The following is a 22,911-nucleotide window of genomic DNA, read 5'->3' as shown; positions in this document are numbered from 1 at the left end:
TCCAGAATACTATACAGTAATGCTTTCAAGTTTTTATGAGAAAATTATCTCCCCTTCAAAATCCTATGTCCAGTGGAAACCACCAATCAAGTGTGAAGGGAGGAGAAAGACACAGAGGAGAGAGGGTTCCCACACACGTCTTCTTTCTGAGTAAGTTACTGGAGGCTCTTCTCCAGCAAAATGATGAAATAAGCCAGGAAACAGAGGCGACCCTGGAGGTCTGGACCCAACCCCTGAGAGCAGGAAGAAAAGGCTGGTGGCGTGGCAGCCAGGAAGGCGGGGACACAGGTCCAGACTGGCGCCGGGGACGGAAGGAGAGGAAGGGCACCAGCGACGACGGGGGTCCCAGAAACACGACAGGACCCCGGAGACGGGGAAAGGACCTGAGGACGGGGTGCAGACAGTGCAAGAAAGCGAAGAGTCCAGAAACAACAAACAGAAACACAGTGCAGAAGAACTTCTAAAAACTCAGGGATAAAAGAAATGCAGTAGTCATACAGTTTCAAAATATGGAGGTAACCCACAGAAGAACTAAAAGTAGCAACAGTTATAAGAGTTCCAAGGTCCCAGAGACAGCAGCTGGGGTTAAGGATACAGGGGCAGGAAAGTACTGCTTTACCTGACGCTCTTGGCTGGTTTTAATCATGGAAAGGTATAATTCTGACAAAACCTTCTTTAAGTTCTTATTTGCAAGTGAAAAGGGAAACCTTCTCGGGTCAGTGAGTCCAGGTGTCCCCAGTACTTACTGAAGAAGCTCATTCGCCTTGAGTATGAAAGAACCCACAGCAGTAATAGCATCTAAAAGGAAATGAATAAGTATAAATATCATTTGTCAAGTAAGTCAAGTGCGTTGAATGTCTTCTATTGAAAAACGCACTGCCTACCTTCGATTCCCGCAGCATCCAAGCCGAGGGGTTCGTACTTCTGCCTCCACGAAGCCATCCCTTTCAGCTCACTCAGATGGTACAACAGGGACTCCGAGCCACTACGAAAACAGAGCGGAAACCAATCAGCCCCACTGCCACCAGCAAGGAGCCAGGCAGCTACTGCCTTGTCTGAACGTCCCTAAATACTCAGAAATAAAAACTGAAAGTAACTAATTTTTTTCTATGAGAAATATTATAATTATTTCTCAAAACAATCTCTAAAAACTGCAGCAGAATCATTTGATCGTCAACTACCGAGAGGAGCACGTGACCACAAAATTACGTTGGGTAAGAAAGTCACACTATGTTCCAGTTAGCCCTGGCACTGCTCAGGCAGGCAGTGTGGCCCTTTAGTTCTCCCGACAGCTGTACGTTTAACACTCAGCAAACACTTCCTGAGCTCCAACTGGAGGTCCGGCGCTATGTTAGGTACTGGGGACATGATGGTGAACAACACCAAGGGTTCTCGCGACAGTCTGGTGGGGCAGACAGGCAGGCCCACACAGTCAGACGTCACACCATTCCAACAACCTTCAATGCCTTGCAGGAAGGGCGCAGGGTGGGGCGTGACAGAAGAACCAACCCGACCCTGAGAGGTCAGGGAAGCCTCAATGAACAGGTGATACCTGAGCTGAGAGCTGAGATGCAAGTGAACAGCAGGGTGGGGAAGGGCGGTGGTGCACAGAGTGGGGTGCACAGAAGCATTAGGTAGGAGGAAACATCAGGTTTGAGAAGGCCACCACTGTGGGTAAAGCAGAGGCGGCTGTGCTAAAGGCTATGCAAAGGTCCTGGGGATGAGAAGGCACTTACTTGTTTTTAAGTCCGAGGAACCTGACCAGATCCACTGTGGAGAATACATTTGAGGGGCACAGTGTGGGTTGGGGAAGACCAAAGGGCACAGCAGTGATTCAAGAGAAAGGTGAGGAAGGCCTAGGGCACTCAGCATAGAGTGATTTATCAAAATTCAAGGCAAACACTGAGCACATCCACCTGCCAGCTGCTTCGCTGAAGGAGCTGGTGGGAGCAACAGCACGAGGCTTGAAGATCCAGGACTCCTGGCTCTGACCCCGGTGACTCGGGGCCAGCCACAGGGCCATTCTGAACTACAGTTTCTCCTACGTAAAACAAGGATAGCCATAACCAACGCCTTCCCAAGCTATCAAATGCAAACGCATGTAATGTTTTTTGTAAATACAAAAATAATATCCAAACATACGTAAATTCACTGTTCAATAAAGGGTATATGCCCTATTCAAAATATTCCTCCTGGCTGGGTGAGAAAAAAGCCTGGACAGGGCCTCCCCTGGTGAAAAGATGTTGGAAAACAAAGTCCATAAAGCAGAATTACAGGACTGATTCCTTATTATCTTGGGTGCTACGAGATTCCCCTCAAATGCCGATGCAATAATTTTAGCTAGAAAAGGCTCAAAAAGACAATGACAGATGAAGAGAAGGTTACAGAGAAAAGAACAATGTACAGTACACGCCAGTGCAATGAAAAAAAATCCTACGCCACCTTCATACCTCTGTAAGTGACTGATAACCAATTTCTGTATACTGGAATACGATGACTCTATGGACTGGCCAAGCTTTTTCAAGCCCTAATTCAGAGGAGAAAATATAGTTAGTATGCAAGGAAGATACTATATGCCACTCCAAAAAAAATACTTAAGACTGTGTTCACAGCCACCGAAACACAGAGACTTGCACCGCACCCACCTTCACTGTTAACTGGTTCATCAGCAGGGTCTGAAGCTCAGCACTGCGACGAGAAAGAAAGGACGGTGAGTCTTCGCTCTTCAAAATCTGAACGAACCCCTTAAAACTTTTACATTTCATATTATAAACAAAATAAACGAGAAGGAAAAGCCAAACAGAAGTGAAGAGTCTGCTGTCCTCGCAAAGGAAACGGTCCAGTCCAGAATCAGACCGAGGCGTACATGAGGCTAAAATGGCATTTCAGCTCAGCGAGGAGAAGCTGGAACACCGGATGAACCATACGGGCAATTATCTTAACATTTAAAAAAATAAAATAAAAGTACCAGAAGAAAATATAGACCCATCTTTGAATCCTCTTAGGATGGGAAGGGTCTTTCTGAGGGTAACGCTAAGGCAGACACTGTTAAAGATTCATTTCGCTATTTAAAAACTTTTAATTTTTATACATTTAAAAACACACACATACATGTATTATACACACAAAATGATCATGTTTACATAAAAATATTATGTGCACAGAAAAGCTAGAGAGATATGTACTATTTTTTTTAATTCCTATGTATCAGAATTAAAATTATTTTTTACAATAAGTAACTTTTAAAATAAAACTACTTTTAAAAAAGAAGGAAAAACCAAAGTACCTAACATGAGTTTATTACCTAGCTTTCCCCCACAACAGCAAGTGCATGAATTCATCCTGCACTGATGTGGTTGTGGTCTTTTCCTAAAAAAAAAAAAAAAAAAAAAAGGATAAAATTATATGTTTTGGTTTTTTTAAAGATTTTATTTATTCATTTTATAGAAGGGAGAGAGTGAGAGAGAAAGAGAGAGAGAGACAGAGAGAGAGGAGGGCAGGGAGGGAGCAGAAAGCACTAACTCCCATATGTGCCTTGATCAGGCAAGCCCAGGGTTTCGAACCGGCAACCTCAGGGTTCCAGGTTGATGCTTTATCCACTGTGCCACCACAGGTCAGGCTATACGTATGTTTTAAATTATAAGCATATTTATTCAAAATTACAAGAGCACAGTTCCCTCTCTTTTTCTTAACCTTCCCTCCAATCCACATTTAACTTGATTACGTGCCTAGCTGTTACTAGGAAACAGCTAGTCAGCTCCTCCAACACCTGCCCTAGGCCCACTGCCCACCTCCCAATCCTGGCCCCACCTAAGCTGTACCAAAGAGAAGAGTGTCCTGTCTCTTGAGAAAATAGCTTGAGGTTAAACCGGGGCATCTCAAAGAAATCCTGATCTAAGCCTTTTACAAACCAGAACGCTTTTTCTCATGTACCTCATAAAGTAAGTAAGGACACCATGCCTTCTTCAATGCGCAGGAAACCTCGGGGACATTACCTGCACAAACTTGGTGAGACGAGAATCCATCTGCATCAAGATTTCTTCCCATGCTTCACACATACATGTGAGTGACAGATTTATATACTATTCACAAGAAGGAGGAAACATCAATGTGGTAAAAAGTACTTAAATCAATATGCTAACTAAATAATATGTGCTTCTTTCTGTCCATTGTCTCAAAAAAAAAAAAAAATCCCGAATTTACTTTCAGTCACTTTTAACTCAGTTAAGCCCAAGGAAGAGAAGACCACAGCTAACGTCTGATATCCACTTAGCTATCAAACGTTCCTAAATTAATTCTGAGCTGGGAAAGCAGAGATCCTCCAGCTTTTTACAGTTATGTTTTATGGACACAAATTGTCAAAAATGCTGGTTTGCTCAGCTATTCAATTTTCACACTGGATCTTTTAGATTCTGGTCTCCAGAAATCTTTGACATCAGGAATATCAGTGACTGTGGTAGACTGAAAAAAAAAAAAAGGAGGAGAAGGCAGCGGCCACAACACCACGTCGCTCCTCTATCCAGACAGTGCATTTCCCCAGTCCTCGAATCTGGGCTGGCCTTGCGCCTTGAAGTGACCAACACGAAGCACAACTGACACTGAGTCCAAGGCTTTGCACACTTCCACTCACACTCCTGACAGCCCTGCCTCTGCCACCGCTTTGTGAACAAGCCTGGGAGAGCCCACTGGGGACGAGAGGGTGGAGCCCAGACAACAAGTCACAGCTGAGGGACACCCAGTCAGGCAGCTGACTACCCAGGCATGACTGGACCCAGCCGGGACTGCTGGCCCTGATCCCGATGGGCAGAACCTTCCCGCGGAGCCCAGCCCGAACTGTCAATGGAGACGCCAACCTACAGACACGAGCTAACCGGGGACGCGTTCGGTAAGCACGAAAGCTAACCGCTAAGATGAAGGTAACTGTTTTCCGTAATATCTTCTTCACAATAAAACTTGCAAAATTCCAAGATATTACTTAATTTGTGAGAATATTTTAAAAGATTTAAACTACTTTTTCCTTTCCCTTCCTTCCTTCCTTGAAAGAGAAATGGGTGAAAGCAGATTTTCAATGAAATTTCTTTTCTTGCTTTAACAGACATTGTAAGATTATCTCTCCATCAGACTAGACACCCCTACCATGGATAATTAGCTTTACAAAATAAAATTTTCAAGTTTTTTATTTACAGAGCATTAGAAACTTATAGTAAATAAACACATAAAACAAGCTATAAATAAATACCTGTAAAAGAGCTGAAATGTGAGTAAACTTTCTGGCCATTCGAGTTACTTCAGGTAAGAAAGAGTACAATACATTGGTTTCAAGCTATAAAATCAAAATAATAAAATGAGTCACAATTAGATGCACTTACTTTTTTTTTTATTAAAAAATTGTTTTCAATTACAGCTGACATTCAATATTACATTAGTCAGGTATACAGCACAGTGGTTAGACATCTGTATAACTTATGAAGTAATCACCTCAATAAGTCTAGTACCCACCTGACATCATACATAATTACTACCATATTACTATATTCCCTCTGCTGTACTTTACATCCCATGACTATTTTTTAATGGCCAATTTATACTTCTTAATCCTTTTACCTTTTTCACACTTACTTCTTTAAAAATATAAATCAGTCCTTCCCCAGTACAAACTTCCAGTTATAAATCAAATTACAGGGACTTAATATATAGCATAGTGACTCCAGTCAATAATAATGTAGTGCAAGAAAGTCAATCTTAAAAGATCTCATCACACACACACACAAAATATCTTTACATATCTTTGTGTAACTTTGTACAACGAATGGTAACTAGAATTACTATGGTGATCATTTCACAGTGCATACAAATATCAAATAATTACATTGTACACCTAAAACTGTTATATGTGAATTCTACCTCAATTAAAAAATAAATTTAAATAAAGCAGTGTCTCCTAGTTCAAAAAAAGTCCTATAATTTAGAAGAGTCAAGGTTTAATTCTGTATCATCAGAGAGGTCGTCAGGATCCTGCTCCTTTTAAGCATAACAGTTTTGAGACTAATAGCACAAAACCTTAGGATTTTCCCGTCTGCTGTGTTTAACTGTGCACAGCTCACCCTCACCTTCCCTAGGTTAGAAATCCCCTCTACATAGCTAGAATAACTGTGATAATACATTTTGTAACACTAGTAGGAGAAATTTTAAAAATCATCATAGAATATATGTAAAAAATTTTAAAGACATTATAGGCTATTGATAAAAACAAATTAAGTGCCTGACCTGTGGTGGCGCAGTGGATAAAGCGTCATCCTAGAAACACTGAGGTTGCCAGTTCAAAACCCTGACTTGCCTGGTCAAGGCACATATGGGAGTTGATACTTCCTGCTCCTCCCCCTCTCTCTCTCTACTCTCTCTACTCTCTCTCTCTCTCTCCCCCCCAACCTCTCTAAAATGAATAAATAAAAAATTAAATATCATAATGGTATGTGATTTATATCTCTATGAAGCCGTTATTAAAAAATAAAAATTACAAACTTCAAAGAAATAGTGAATTATTTTGTTATAGCACCAAGTACAATCCTGGGAACAATACTTTCACAGAACCTTAAGAGGAAAAGCAAATATCAACAACTGTTCCAGTGACTGGATTCTCTCTCTGAATACAATGAATGTTGGAGGGCTCAGACACATCGCATCTTGCCTCTTCCTGGTCCTACTTTTGAGAGTTCATGCATACTTAGTGGCTGCGTTATTTGAGGCGAAAATTTGGGGAAGATTTTCTTGAGGTCGGCCCTGGCCGGTTGGCTCAGTGGTAGAGCGTCGGCCTGGCATGCGGGGGCCCGGGTTCGATTCCTGGCCAGGGCACATAGGGGAGGCGCCCATTTGCTTCTCCATCCCCCCCTCCTTCCTCTCTGTCTCTCTCTTCCCCTCCCGCAGCCAAGGCTCCATTGGAGCAGGGATGGCCCGGGCGCTGGGGATGGCTCCTTGGCCTCTGCCCCAGGCGCTAGAGTGGCTCTGGTCGTGGCAGAGCGACGCCCCGGAGGGGCAGAGCATCGTCCCCTGGTGGGCAGAGCATCGCCCCTGGTGGGCATGCCAGGTGGATCCCGGTCGGGCGCATGCGGGAGTCTGTCTGACTGTCTCTCCCCATTTCCAGCTTCAGAAAAATAAAAAATAAAAAAAAATAAAAAAAGAAAGATTTTCTTGAGGGCAAGGCTATGATCTAAACACTCACAGGAGCCCAGCCTGTTTCCACAATCTACAACACAAAGAGCACACAATAGAAAAGGTTTTCCCCAATACAATCTACAACACAAACAGCACACAATAAAAAGGTTTTCCCCAACATTAACTGAGCACCTGACGGCAGAGGCAGTGTCTTGGTTGAGAGCACCGACTCTGGAGCCAGACTGCCCAGGCTCCTTTCTCATTCTGTGACACCGAGCAAACTGCCCAGTTTCTCTATGTGCCCATTTCCTTATCTATAACAGGGCGAAATAACAGTGCCTACCTATGACGTTGCTGCAAGGGTTCAAATGAACTAGACTGAATCATCAGAACTTGGCACATATAATATTAAACAACAAATATTAGCTTTCACTAATACTAGGGCCAGAGCCCTAATAAAACACGGTACAAAGATGAACTGGTATAGCAACCAATTAATATGGTCATTAATAGGTCATCAAAACATTATTTTAGCCTGACCAGGTGGTGGCGCAGTGGATAGAGCGTCGGACTGGGATGCGGAAGGACCCAGGTTCGAGACCCAGAGGTCACCAGCTTGAGCGCGGGCTCATCTGGCTTGAGCAAAAGGCTCACCAGCTTGGACCCAAGGTCGCTGGCTCCAGCAAGGGGTTACTCGGTCTGCTGAAGGCCCGCGGTCAAGGCACATATGAGAAAGCAATCAATGAACAACTAAGAAGTCGCAACGCGCAACGAAAAACTAATGATTGATGCTTCTCATCTCTCTCTCCGTTCCTGTCTGTCTGTCCCTGTCTATCTCTGCCTATGTAAAAAAATAAAATAAAATAAAATAAAATACTAAAACAAAACAAAACAAAAAAAACATTATTTTTATGAAAACCAATCTGGGACATGGGAATACGAATAAGGTATTCATTATAAGATTCCACATGTGAGATTTAGAAGCCCCAAGCCAGTTCTTTGCTTTTTGCTTTAATAACCATTAGGATGATATGGATAATAAAAACCTGTAACATCAATATATTTAGCCCTGGCCAGTTGGCTCAACAGTAGAGCATCAGCTTGGCATGTGGAAAATCCGGGTTCGATTCCCGGCCAGGGCACAGGAGAAGAGCCCATCTGCTCCTCCACCCCTCCCCCTCTCCTTCCTCTCTGTCTCTCTCTTCCCCTCCTGCAGCCAAGGCTCCATTGGAGCAAAGTTGGCCCGAGCGCTGAGGGCAGCTCCATGGCCTCTGCCTCAGGCACTGGAATGGTTCCAGTTGCAACAGAGCAACACCCCAGATGGGCAGAGCATTATCCCCTAGTAGGCATGGCGGGTGGATCCCGGTTGGGTGTATGTGGGACTCTGTTTGTCTGTCTGCCTCCCCATCTCTCACTTCAGAAAAATACAAAAAATATACATATCTGTTCTCTACTATCAGGTTTCAGTACTCACCTGAAAGTATGACACTTCTGAAGCACCAGTGGCAGAGACCTCTGTGACCACGGATAATGACTTCAAATCACTGGATAAACACAATCCAAGACAAGTCCCAACAATCTGTAAGACAGTTAAATTGCCCAGTATATTTAGTGCTACTGCTAGACAGCATCTGCTTACAATACAGAACCCAATTACTCACAGAGGTCTAAAGAGCAGACGCCTGCTGCCCGGCTCCTGCCACGCATGCGCAGCCCGCCGGTGAAGGGGTGACTCTGCCTCGCTGCGAGGACCAGGGAGTACACGGTCACACAGACTCATATCTGTATCAAGGGCCCCAAGTCAAATGGTGGAAAACCAACGTATCCCAGAGTCTACAGTATTTCCTACCGTTCTAGGGAAGAATAAGATAATTAAGCTCTGGCAGAAATAAAAAGCTCTGGAGAAGACAGAGACTTGGCGACCAGGCCAACCAGGGAGGACTTAGTACCGAGCAGAAGGCAGCTTCTGAGGACTCGCACCACGTTCCTATCACAAGTTTTAGCTCTTAACCACCACATGGCTAAAACAACAGTACATCATAATCAAGTGTATCCTATCCACCTTCCTGCTGAAAAGCAACACTTGACTAATTCCATGTACAGTTCCAGATCGTCATAGACGTCATAATGCTATTTTCTTAGTAAGAATATTATCCTCTTAACCTTTAAGGACAGATAATTCTAATAACTGAAACAGAGAAAAAAAAAGCGTTTTATTCTTTATTTCATAAATCAGTTAACTGCTATATTCTAAGATAAACAATATAGAAAATATTAAAACTTACCCCTGTGACTCGAGCAATTTTGAACATTCCATAAGCATAAAGTTCAATAAAACCAGAGCTTCCTCCAAGGACAAGAATATTAAGCCTAATTAAAAATAATGCAACAAGCTGAGGACAACAGGGAAGATGGAGTTCTGAAAGCAAGCCATAAATCGCTCCTGCTCTCCTAATCTGAACGCTAAAGCCCCCCTGCGGGGGAGACGGGACATCAAACAAATTCGCTAACGCTCAACATTCAATCACATCAGCCTTTTTCCACTGCTTCAAAAGAACAACATCAATTTCCCCCAGCCTAAAAAACATAAGTTTACAGTAAAATAAGAATATATTATTTTGACAACGACTGCACTCATATACCCTCAACAGTAAAAGAATCCTTTTCTCAGCTGATAAAAGCACCACCAGTTTTACCATGGCTCTGACACTAAGTATATTAAATGGGCATAAAGACCTTGAATATTTAAATTCAAATATTAGAAACTCTAGGATTTCAATCCTCCTTTACATCTTATTGAAATAAACAAGGTACATTATTTTATTATTAAGCATGACACAAAGACCATACAGTAAATACAAGTAAATAGATATTAGTGTCTGTATATTGTTCAAATGTATTTGTTAGCAATAAGATAATATAACAAACATAAGATTTGCCCTTGAAACTCTGAAAACTGCCTCAAACACCAAACATCGACTTTAATAAATTAGCTTAGTTAAAGATATGTGTAAAATTTACCTGACATCTCCCAAAAGCTTAATAATTTCATCAGAATTTTCTTCACTAAAATATAAAAAAACAAATTGGGTTTTTTTTCAACTATATCATTCAAATAATAAAAGATTATCATACTTGGGAAAAAAGAAAAAGGTATCTCTTACCTAAATATTTTTGAGGTGTTGCTATAACTAGAGAAAAACAGACACTGGGGTAAAAAATACTCTTACTAGAGAATTTTTTTAAAACAAATGAGGAAATTTGTCACAGTGTTAAAAAAGTAAAGAGAAATCCAATGAAATTATACTCTTGATACTTACTTTTTTGGCAACGTAGGTAGCTTAGGTAGAAGAAGATTTGATTCATCTTCAGCATTATAGAAGGATGTTAGAACACTAAAAAGAAAAAGAAAGCATTATAAAAACACCAAAAACTTACTCTGGCCGGGTAGCTGTTTGTTGGAGCACTGTCCCCAATACGTCCAGGCTGCTGTTCGATCCCTGGTCAGGGCACACACCAGAATCAGCCGATGAACGTATAAATAACTGCAACAACAAGCAGTTGTTTCTCAAGTTCTCTCTCCCTTCCTCTCTAAAATCAATTTAAAAGAATAAATAAAACATTAAAAAACTAAAAAAAAGATTTTACTTCTCTTTCCATTAAAAACAAAACAGCAAGTTTTTTTAAATGCCCAGTTTTATACATTACCAAAGAAACAGCTGTCACACATATTCCTTCTACCACTGTCACAGTCGTAACAGTTATAAACAAGAAACGAAAGAGTAGGAAATTCTTCATTTACAAAAGGGTTTATTTCTGCAAAAATATCAGCCTGCCCACTTTACATTTAGTGGAACAAAATGAAAAAACAATTTTCTCAGCATCTGATATATACAGGGGTGGGCAAAAGTAGGTTTACAGTTGTTGATATGAAAAATAGTAATAATACAAGAGTAAACTCTGTTTCATGTACTTACAACAGTAAACCCACTTCTGCCCACTGCTGCACTCATATGTATTCAGTATTAGATACTGACTGAGAATTTATGATTTCTTAACTACAAAAATAATGAAAAAGAAAAATCTTGGCCATTCAGAAATTATGTACTGCTCCAGAAAACAGATTTCTTCAGAAGGCAAAAACCTAACAAAGCATAAAAACTTTTTATCTTGATAAACTTAAAACCGAAAATTAAATGCAATGTACCCAATATACAGATACTCCTAGGTCAGTGGTTGGCAAATAGCGGCTCGCGAGCCACATGCGGCTCTTCCACAAAATACCACGTGTGGGCGCTACCTTGATAAGGAATGTCCCTACCTATAAAGTTTAGAAAATTTGGCTCTCAAAAGGAATTTCAGTTGTTGTACTGTTGATATTTGGCTCTGCTGACTCATGAGTTTGCCAACCACTGCACTAGGTACCCATTCTAAAAAATGAAAATTTTAGGAACATCGTCTTATTGTGACTACTGGGGTTTTTCTCTTCTTTTCTCTTCTTTCTCTCTCTCTTTCTTATTATTGAGTGAGAGGTGGGGAGGCAGAGAGACAGACTTCCACACGTGTTCTGAGTGAGATCTACCCTGCAAATCTTCTACCAGCGATGCCCTGCCCATCTGAGGCCCTTACTCCATTGCTCAGTAACAGAGTTATTTTAGTGCCTGAGGCAAGGCCATGGAGCCATCCTCAGCATCTGGGCCCAACTTGCTCAAACCAATCAAACCATGGCTATGGGAGGAGAATAAAGGGGGGGGGAGAGGAAAGGGGAGGAGCCAGAGAAGGGGTGGAGAAGCAGATGGTCACGTCTCCTGTGTGCCCTGACCAGGAATAGAACCCAGGACATCCACACACTGGGCAGATGCTCCACCGCTGGGCACACCGGCAGGATGAAGCTTGTCTTTTCTTTCTTTGCTTTGCTGTATTACTCTACCTGCTTTCTGCAGTCACTTCCATCCAGTGCATGCAGGAGACTGGAGCCTCCACAGAGAAGGAGTGCAAGCTCTCGGGTTTCTCTACATCACACAGAACAATTTTCTTGGTGTCAGCAAGAGCAAAGGCCAAAACTAAAACAGGAAGATATAATTAGAAAAAAATTAGTGCAATATTGAAGAAAAATAAATGGGTATTTCATTTCTTGCCCCATTTTAATATTTTACATACACTGTGATCACAGAAATCATTAAACCTAAAAATCCTTCCCTTAAATAATATTTTAAAATCTAAAAGATATCTTTGCACATAGTTAGGCTGTTGTCTAAGCTTACTGTCAAATGCTCAAACTTTCATGAATAAGCTGCAACTTTCTCCTGTACCACACTTACCATTTGACACATCAAAGCCTCTAGGACTGGAACCCACTGCCAAGCAGAAAATACAAAGCAGGTCTCCACAGACTAGCAACACAATTGTGTCACCAAGACACTGGGCCCCATAAACATGCATAAAAGGCAAGAAGCAATTCTATCTGCTTGGTTCTCAGAAAATTTTTTATTCCCCTTTTTTGTTTCTAACCTCTAATGGAAAACAAGGTCATCACTGTGACTGACTTATCAAATTTCTCTACCTAAGTCATTAACGTCTTCCTAACATATCAAATTTAAGAATTTCTAAACAGTGGGCTATGCGTTTCACTCTATACCAATACACAGCTGGGCTAGATGTGAGCTATCCAGGTTTCCTCATCTTCAAAGCAGTCTTGAAGTAATCAATACCTAACAAAATCTTTTTTAGTGTCTAAAAACACAAGTCAAAAAAATAAAAAATAAATAAAAACACAAGACATTTTTTAATGATAAAAATATCTATTTAAATACATTTTAACACACTAACTTTCATGATTTATTTCTGAGATTTTGGTATTTTTGGATGAATACTGCAAGACATCAAGAGATTACTTACAAAAGCCCTTTAATTTTATTATTAAAGATTTTATTTATTGATTTTAGAGTGAGAGAGAGAGAGAGAGAGAGGAGGGGTAGAGGGAAGAGCGGGAAGCATCATCTCGTAGTTGCTGGACTGGGCGAGCCCAGGGCTTAGAAATGGCGACCTCAGCATTCTAGGTCGACGCCTTATCCACTGCGCCACCGCAGGTCGGCGAATAGTCCTCTAATTTTAAATACTTTTTAAAAAAAATAAAACAAGAAATGAGCTAAATGAGTACAGATAAAAATAGTTATCTGCAATTGATAGGCTTTCATAACAATTCCTCTGTACTTATTTACATATATATATTCATCTAGAAATAATGAAGCAGCGTAGAGTACATATCATTTTACAAAAACAAATTCAGTTTTTTTTCTTAAAGCACCAATGATACAGACGAACTTGAAACTATGATTTACAACATTTCTCTGTACTGTGTGTGTGCACCAATTCAAATAGCAACTGTCATTGTAAAACAACACATAGGAGAGGCGAGTTCAGTCGTCAGAGCTACAGCCAGCTACGGCATAACAAGCTACAATATAAAAGACACCGTGAAGAGAAAAACCATAAAAGAACAGAAGAAACAAGGCCAGAGCTGACCGTCCTTCAGATGAGGCAAGCACACGTGCAGAGAGACTATTTATGAGCCACACATTTAACACTAAGATATACTTTTTGGAGAAAAGAGCCATGACTGTACTTAACTGACCAGGGAGTGGTAGGTGAAGTTTGGGCCAAACTGTGCAGTTGAGACAACGAAAGGAACAAAACCCAAGTGTTTTCTACATTCTACCAGATTTCATTTTAGAGTTATCTTCGCCAAGGAATCAGATTTTACTTTGGAGGCGTCTTTGCCCAGAAACAAGATGGCAGAATTAATCTGAATCCTATGAAAACACTTTAAAGCACTCTAAAAAACAAAATTCCCATAGTGGTATTTAAAATTCTCGTATATAATGAGAACAATAAATTCTTCCTGGAAATAAGCTTTCTATCAAGAATACTCTTTGTAACATTCTTTGTATATAATCCCATCATTACGTTTGCCATCTGGTCTCCACGCCAGGCAGGTCACTTCCTTTCCTGTATTTTCGTTCGGTGGGAAACTCCAGACTCGATGAAAACTTGCAAGTCGATGAAGTAAAACCTAGGTCAAGACAGATGCAATGGTGGAAAATAAAAATCCATTTTCAAAATGAAAATAAACGTCGATCCCCACTGTCAAAGATTGCTAAATCATCTGGAGTATAAGATTTAGCTATCAGAAGAAATTAGAAAACAACAGTGTCTGAATGAACTGAAGGTATTTTCAAAGGGTGAATTTAAGGTATTTTCAAAATACATAGAACAGGTCTAATTTAACACTGTACTAATACATTTTCCTATCTTTTATGTCAACAGAAAACTTGTCTTTTGGAAAGAAATAAGGCTGTCCGAAAAGTAAAGACAAAAAAAGAAAGACATAAACAGCACTGGAAAGGCAGGGGTAATATGGTTAAATAACAGCAAACCGGGAATCAGACTTTGGACTTAACTTCAGCTACGTCACTCAACTGGCTATGGATCTTGGACAAGTTACTTGGCCATTCTAAATTTCCATTTCCACATGAGTAAATCCCCACCTTGGAGGGTCAAGATAACAGCTCAGAGTTCCTTGCACTTCAAAAATAAGACTGTCCCTACTCCATCCTCTACACCAGTGGTCCCCAACCCCCGGGCCGCGGACTGGTACTAGTCCGTGGGCCATTTGGTACAGTTCCGCAGAGAAAGAATAAATAACTTACATTATTTCCATTTTATTTTTATTTAAGTCTGAACGATGTTTTATTTTTTTAAAAATGACCAGATTCCCTCTGTTACATCTGTCTAAGACTCACTCTTGACGCATGTCTCATAAGATCGACAATTATATTTAAAAATACCACAGTTTTTACGCCGGTTGCATAATTTTATTTTGTGCATTTATCCATCCCACCCGAAAGGCCGGTCCGTGAAAATATTTTCTGACATTAAACCGGTCCATGGGCCAAAAAAGGTTGGGGACCACTGCTCTACCCAACCAAATAACCACTAAACACACGGCGGGCAGAACTGCATGTGTTTCCAGACGCCAACACACCTTGATAGCGCACATTCGCAGCTTTGCTGCCGCATTCTTTCATGGCACCCTTCACTCCTAGCTACATCAGTCCCAGGAGGCCAGGACTCCCAAGGAATCAGTCATCCACAGACTCAGTGCTCTTTCCTGGGCCCCTCTCTGCCATTCCTTACCTCTGAGACCCTTCCTCGGCTCCCTCTGGAATTCGTGGCCAGGTATCATCAGGGTCCGCTATATCGGTGCTCAGCAAACTCATTAGTCAACAGAGCCAAATGTCAACAGTACCTCGATTGAAATTTCTTTTGAGAGCCAAATTTTTTAAACTTAAACTATATATTCCTTATATAGATATATATATATATAAGGTAGGTATATTCCTTATCGAGGTAGCGCCTGCACGTGGTATTTTGTGGAAGAGCCGCACTCAAGGGGCGGAAGAGCCGCATGTGGCTCGCGAGCTGCGGTTTGCCGACCACTGCCCTATATCTACATTCTCTTCTCTGAAATGTGCTTCTCACGTGAGGATATTCGGGTGGCCATCAGGCATCCCCACACCCCCCTGAACTACTACTAGACTAGAAGATAAAGTAGGTTTCGTCCTTGATGCTTGATGCCATTTCTGGGTGACTTTTCTTCTCTAACATCCTCGAACTTTGAATCTTAGGCAATCAGACCATATCACCCATTATCCCCCTTTAATTGCAGTCATCTAAAGACCTGTAAGCCATTCTCCTCATTCCTAGAAGGTGTGGACTCCTGCCTGGCTCCCTTGTGCTTTCCAACACTACTCATCCTCATTCTTAGTAATTTCAAGAGCTTTTCAGTTCTCAACTACCTATGCTCCAATGATTACATCTTCTCCCTCACCTCGGTCGCTCCCAGGGTCACATCCCTGAACTTCTCATTACCAATTACAAATGCTGCCTCTATCTCAGTTTCAAACCTCCCACACTCACTGTTTCTACCTTCCCAGCTCATCCCTACTTATACCTAACTTTGGTTCTTCAACCTCACTAAGACATACGATCCATTGACTTCACCCCTATTCATTGCTCCCATGCACCCATGCATGCCCTCACCTCCCAACTTCATCAGCTTAGAACCCAAGGTTCGTCATTCAAATCACTCCTCTTGCATATACTCCAACTCCCTTGCATCTCTCTTGCTTTGCCATACTTGTTAAATCCAACCATGTCTGCACTCAGAGTCAAAAAGAACAGCAGAGACACAACCACGCTCACTAGTTTCCCTCGAACAACAAGACTATTAATCTCGTGTGGCTCTTGACAATAACCCGCAGTGCTATTAGGTTTCTCTAATCTGCTTTTCCATACCTCTCCTTTCTCTTCAAACTGCCAATATTTTCTTTCCCATCCTCACTCCTAGACAGCGCTGTTGGGCAGATAAAATATATTATGCTCACTTTATTAAAGATGGCGCTGCCCACGTGGAAGCCCGTCACCCAGGTGATGGTTATTGGTTGCCCTTCTCACTTGGGATGGGTGTGATTATATTAATGTGTGTTGGGGGTGGGCTGTGGGCAGGCATGATCCTTGTAGCCTGGGGCTTGGTTTTGGGACTAAGCCTTCCCCACCCTTTTTGATGTGGGGTAGTGCACTCTCAGGAGGAGTCCCATTATGCCTCAGATAAGTGACTTTGTATCAGAGACTTCCTTGTTTGTATACTGGATTAAAGGTTTGGATTTCTACATTATAAAGTGGGGCAGACTGGGAACTTGCTCTCTCTTGGTTCCTGAGATTAGCATTAGAGAGGAGAGTAAAGAAAAGCCATGTGGAGAAGGCCAGGAGAAGCAGCCAAGATAGTGGAGTGCTGAGGGAGAAGCCAGTTTGTGCAGAGTTTGTGTAGGGAGAAGGAAGGAGATGGGGAACAGAGGTGAGTAAGGCTGGTGAGCTAGAAACCTTTGATTCTAGGAAACTCGGATAAGTCAGTAGCTTTGTGAGCACTGAATGAGTGCGTTTTGGAGCCCAGTGTGTGTTTTTACTTGCCCGCTGGGTGCAAGCTAGGATTAAAGGTAATGGCCCACCAGTTCTTGGCTCTGATGTTTCTTTACCGACTGTCCAAATCCAATGTGAACCTGCATGGGCCGGGCGGCTGTGATGGTGGCCGTGCCTACTGGCCACACAAACGCCCTTTCTTCTCACTGAGAAAATGGAAGCAACAAGTGCCCACAATTACATCCACACCTCTAACTGCGCCCTAAAATCTTCCTTCCCCCTACTGTTGAGGCTGTACTATCTGCACTCCTCTCTAGAGCTACAAGAAAGTACCAAAGCACCCTGGCAGAGGAGGGAGACTCAATTTGATGGAGGTCCTTGAGGAAGTAGACATTAGTACCCAGGCGAGGAGGGCAGGGCAGTCAAAACAAAGTTGTAGCCCCAACGGCTGCTAACCTTCCTGGCTGTGGTGTGTTCCTTACCAGCTAGTTTCCAAGCTTGCTGCACAAACCACCACCTTCCTCTGGCCAGGTAAACCTGCCCAAAGGTCAAAGGGGGAAACATGCACAGTGAAGGTTTCCTTACAAAATGGCTGCCATGCAACAAGAGCTCTCAGCAGAAAGTTTGGTACAACCAGGATGAAGCTCGTAACATACTGTGAACTAAAAATGCTGTCAACACTCATGCACATTCCAACAGAAATAAAGGGAAACATCACCCCCTTGTTTTAAAAGTATTTATAATGGCAGTGGAAGAAATATCATATAAATACACATAATACAAAACTTGGACAACATACGTAATACAGATGCTTAAACATATCCTCTGCAGCAGGTAGATGCATGCACATTTGCAGCTCAAGTCTGACAATAACTCATCTTTCTTCTGATACTAAACTGCAGGCAAACTTGAGGCAGGGTCTGTGGACCTACTACTACGTGGAGCTCATGAATGACACATGATGGGTTTTTAAAAAGCCCACTTAATTAAATGACTAAAAGAGACAGGGATGCAGAACTGTGCGATTGTATGAAAACTTCTTTTCGCCATACAATATGTAAAATGGGCATATAGGTCATCTTTCCCCTATATGGTCCCTTCTACTTTCACTTGAAGTTTACACGTGACCTGGAAGGGAGGGGCGGGATAGACAGGCGGCCCGCCCAGTCCGCAGAAGGGGAAACTGAGGCTGGGCCGTGAGTGCGCTCACTCACCTCGCCCGCGGTGTTGGCCAAAGCGATGAGATCCCGCTTGGGTGACCAGACCAGGAAAACGACCTCCTGCGGCAGCTGCTTCTCTCCCACCACCCGGAAGGACGGGAAACAGGTCGGAAAGCGCAACATTGGGGCGACCCTGCAACGACAGCTCCGCTGGAGGCCGGCAGGGGCGCCCCGCGCCGCCCTCGCCCGCGGCCCTCCCGGGAGCGCCCGGCCCGCGGCGGTACCTGCGGGGACCCGCGGCGCCCAACCCGGCCCTGCGGCCTCTCCCTCCCGCTGCCGGCTGCGCACCCGGGCCTCCGCGCAGCCCCGCGCCGCGCGCTCGGGGCACTTCCGGCGCCCGGCCTTCCTCGCGAGAGGGGGAAGGCGGCGTGGGTGCGGGAGTGGGCGCGAGGGACGCGCGGGCTGCGCCGCGAGAGCGGCCTAGAGGGCGGCAGGCGGGAGCGCGCGGGCTGCACCGTGAGACACGGCTTGGAGGGCGGCAGACGGCGGGCGGGAGCGCGCGGGCTGCACCGTGAGACACGGCTTGGAGGGCGGCAGGCGGCGGGCGGGAGCGCGCGGGCTGCACCGTGAGACACGGCTTGGAGGGCGGCAGGCGGCAGGCGGGAGCGCGCGGGCTGCACCGTGAGACACGGCTTGGAGGGCGGCAGGCGGCAGGCGGGAGCGCGCGGGCCCTGCGGGAGAGGGGGCGGGGCTCCGGGGCGGGGCTCCGGGCGGGGCGTGTGGTCCCTCGTGTGCGCGCCCGCAGGTCCTGTCTGTTTCCGCGGGAATTCCTTGCGCTGGGCGAATGGGCTCCTAGGTGTAGGGTCGAGGCCTTAGAGACGAAGGGGAGACGGGAAGGACCGCAGACTTTAGGTCCTGACCCGCTGCGGCCTCCTCTTTGGACAGTTTATAAACAGGTATTCTAAGTCCAGGTCGCCCAGTTGCATGCCCTGGTGAGGTTTAACCTCCCTCCCGCGCCCAAGCGGGATGAGACCCAGTATTAAAACTCCCTACGTATCCTGACCAGGCGGTGGCGCAGTGGAAAGAGCGTCAGACTGGGATGTGGAAGACCCAGGTTCGAGACCCCGAGTTTGCCAGCTTAAGCGTGGGCTCATCTGGTGAGCAAAGCTCACCAGCTTAGACCCAAGGTCGCTGGCTCCAGCAAGCGGTCACTCGGTCTGCTGTAGACCCACGGTCAAGGCACATATGAGAAAGCAATCAGTGAACAACTAAGGTGTTGGAACGAAAAACTGATGATTAATGCTTCTCATCTCTCTGTTCCTGTTTGTCCCTATCTATCCCTCTCTGACTCTGTCTCTGTAAAAAAACCAAACAAGCAAAGATAACCTACAACTCCCTAGGCGTTTTCCAAATTACAGCCAAGGTGGAAGGGCCCTTCTCTAAAACCTCCGACATAGGCATATATTTTGATTCTTTATCCCACTTAAACCTTACAACTTGGTAGTAGCCCCAGCATAATAAATGCGGGCTGTAGGCTCATCTAGGTGAATGGAACATAGGCTCTGCCCTAAAAGGCTTGTAGATCAACTTGGCCGACACTTGAATCTGAACCCATCTTGGGGGTGAGGAGTGAACACCTAATACAATGTACAGAAGATATGTTGTAGAATTGTGCATCTGAAACCTGTATGATTGCGTTAACCAGTGTCACGCCAATAAATTCAATTAAAAAATCAGAACCCTTCTGATGCTTCTTTATACAGGGCACATTTAAAGGTCCAAAGGCCCCCACAACTTATGACTGGGTTAAGAGAATGTGACAGTATTATCTTGTGATTCTTGAACTTAAAATCTGGTAGAAAGCCATCTGCCTTTCACTTCCTATTCAAGGGAGGGAGGCAGTAGACCTCCCAACCTTCAGCCAGCCCCACCTTCCTGCCCTCTCTCTGGGATAGCCTTGTAGGAAGGGGGTGGGAGAGGTCGACTAATTCATTCAGCGACAAAACTATTTTGTGCCAGACACTGTTTGTTCTTAACTCTTGATGCTCACTCACCCTGCCCCTCTCAGAGATGGGCTTTGTTCTTTGCCAAACAATTGAGATGTTCCCCATCACTAAGGTAATAATTGACTTGCCTTTGCTATTCGTGAAAGGCAATTTCAGGTGTTACTATTCTGGGGTGGCAATAATGGATTATCTGGATGGAGGAGCCAATATCGATCCTCTTAACTTTCTTACGAAACTGAATGCCCATTTTCCTGAAACTTACCCTGAATATGAACCCTCATAAAACACACGAAAAGAACGAGTACTAGACAGGTAAACAGTGCTACAAGACATAGAAGAGGAACTGCTTGTGCATCATGAAGCCTTCACAGATGTGAATGCATTTCCCAGGAAACAGTATGGGTGTGGAGTTCCAGACGTGGCCAGGAAACAGCAAATAAATGTGGCCATAGTAGTGCTTCCTGTCTTGGTGGAAGTGGGGGCAGGGATCGTTACTAGAAATGACCCAAAGTAGCCAGAGGACAAGAGCCAGAGGGTCTCCAGCCTTTCCTTTTTCCTCTGCCCCATAAAGGAGATGTTGACTTGACCCACTGCATTCCCTTGCCTTCCCGATTCTCTAATGAAAACACGGCCTTGTTAGGTTGGTTTGTACTCCTGGGGCCCAGAATCAAGCGGAAAGCCCCTGGCTCAGGCATCAGTGCCTCTCTAAGGCAGCAACGGCAGGAAATGCGGAAGTATGGAGAGTGGGGAGGGGAGGGAGGCGTAAGAGAAAACACTTTAAAGATTTCCATGCTCCCTATATCCTCCTCATTGTGCTTGGGGAGGGGGGAGTGCAAGAACTAGCTTTTCTGAAATAACTTTTGGGTAAGTAGGCTCTTTCTTTGATCACTACACCCCTCAGGCTAGCTCCTGCTGATGGCGTCTTTCCTGGTGTAATCATGGTATGGGGCTGAATTTTGAAGGGTCAGGCAGCTACTAACAGATTTGTTGCAGGAGGGGGATGTATTGTTGACAGCATCACACTCATTCTTAGGCTCTCAGGACTTTAATTCCTGCGGCAAGGGTCAAGGTGCATTCATTACAAAGCGTGCAAAGGTGGCAGGAAGACAAATCGGGCACAGAGGAGAGATTCCAGAGACATTTCTCAAGTAGAACAAGAACTGGTTATTGATTATATTGGGGGAATGGAAGCGAGGGAACAGTCAGGACTGAGGCTGGGATATTTGGGTGCAGATTCAGGGAATAGAGGACTGGCTGTTGAGGGGTTGGAGGTGGGGGTCTGAGGGGAGGGAAAGTAAACCAGCAAAAGTTCAGTGAGGACTACGTTCAGGTGGAGGTATAGTGTGAAAATTTCTGATGGCCAGTGGGCAGCTGCAAGGCAGGTTTGAAGGGGAAAAGAAAGGTCAGGGCCGGAGCAAAAATGTCGGAGTCACTGTGCATAGGAATAGAAGATGGAGTTGTGTGAGCTGTGACTAATCTAGACCATGTGAAAGGCCTAGTTATTCTGAGAGGTCTGTTTGGAAGTTGTAAAATAAGCAAATTGACTAAATGTGCTGGGAAGAGAAATGCATGTTGGTGTTACACTTTCTCTGCCCTACTATGGCTTCAGTCATTAGGCAATTTAAAAAAAAAAATGACTCAAAGTTGGCCAAGTAATAATGAGAATGTACTGGCTCATGAAAATAGCAAGGCCAGCAAAACGGCCAACTTCAGGGCAGGTAGACCCAGCAAGTTCCCGTCAGCAGGGACCCAGCTCAGGCTGTGTCACCATAAGGCTGGCTCCCCACATGGTCACTGGAAGACTGCTTATAGCGACTGGAGCTACATGCTTCTTCATCCAGACACCTCTTCAGCAATCACAAGGTTCAAGTCCTGAGCCTCGTGATTAGCCCAACCCCTCTCCTGAGCCCAGCAGAAATCAATCACAGGTAAGGGGGAGGGGATTATGCTCAGTGAAAGGCCCTCCCCAGGAGCTGGAGAGGCTGTCAGTCATCCCTCCCCAAAATCCCAGGACAGGACACAGTGGAGAAGGTGGGAATGTTGCTGCCGAACAGCCAACAATGTTCAACGTGACATCGTAACTACTCCAAGAGTAGTTGTAAGCGTGAATGCATTTGAGAGATGTTCCATCCTGGCACAGGGAGTGTAAATTTTATCAGTTCATGGTTTGCCTCTCACAACGATTTCAGTCGCTCTTCTGGGAAAGAAACTCAGAAACCAATTCATATGACTCCCACCTGGACGAAGAAGTTCTAATAAGAGCCACAGAACTAGTGTATATATATATATAGGGATTTATCATAAGGAAATAAGATTTGATTATAAGTATAGTATGTTCATCATAGGTCGTTAACAACAGTGAAACAATATGGACAACTTAAGATGCCCAACCATAAGAGACTGATTTTTTTTAATAGTACATCCATACTAAAGAACACTGAAAACTATTGTAGATATAAATTGATGTTCACACATGTTTATTTAAAGAGTTTTACAGAACAGTATTTATCTACAATTCCATTTCTGTGGGAGAAATTTTAGAGTGTCTGCATAGCTATTGAAACAAGAATCTGTCGTTGGGAAGAACATACACAGAAGCTGTGAATGTGATTATT

At 43.9% G+C, this 22,911-nt stretch overlaps 1 protein-coding gene across 1 annotated transcript in view; it reads right to left on the bottom strand.

Moving 5' to 3' along the window:
- ANAPC4 (anaphase promoting complex subunit 4) overlaps nt 1-18,868 on the bottom strand; it is a 36,119-nt gene extending 17,251 nt beyond the window's left edge. The window contains exons 1-16 of the mRNA XM_066384852.1: nt 18,575-18,868; nt 18,345-18,483; nt 14,119-14,224; nt 12,083-12,215; nt 10,473-10,547; nt 10,317-10,343; nt 10,174-10,218; nt 9,438-9,522; nt 8,627-8,731; nt 5,240-5,323; nt 3,996-4,082; nt 3,305-3,369; nt 2,646-2,688; nt 2,451-2,527; nt 885-985; nt 747-798 (exon numbers count right to left, since the gene is read on the bottom strand). Coding sequence (XP_066240949.1) covers nt 747-798; nt 885-985; nt 2,451-2,527; nt 2,646-2,688; nt 3,305-3,369; nt 3,996-4,082; nt 5,240-5,323; nt 8,627-8,731; nt 9,438-9,522; nt 10,174-10,218; nt 10,317-10,343; nt 10,473-10,547; nt 12,083-12,215; nt 14,119-14,224; nt 18,345-18,473 — 1,214 coding nt within the window. The 5' untranslated portion in view covers nt 18,474-18,483; nt 18,575-18,868. The remainder of the gene's footprint in view (nt 1-746; nt 799-884; nt 986-2,450; nt 2,528-2,645; nt 2,689-3,304; nt 3,370-3,995; nt 4,083-5,239; nt 5,324-8,626; nt 8,732-9,437; nt 9,523-10,173; nt 10,219-10,316; nt 10,344-10,472; nt 10,548-12,082; nt 12,216-14,118; nt 14,225-18,344; nt 18,484-18,574) is intronic.
- Nucleotides 18,869-22,911: the final 4,043 nt, after the last annotated feature.

Source organism: Saccopteryx leptura, chromosome 5, assembly GCF_036850995.1.
Source record: "Saccopteryx leptura isolate mSacLep1 chromosome 5, mSacLep1_pri_phased_curated, whole genome shotgun sequence".
NCBI lineage: Eukaryota > Metazoa > Chordata > Mammalia > Chiroptera > Emballonuridae > Saccopteryx > Saccopteryx leptura.
The sequence above is the reverse complement of the archived record's forward strand: the minus strand, read 5'-3'. Positions and strand labels throughout refer to the sequence as shown.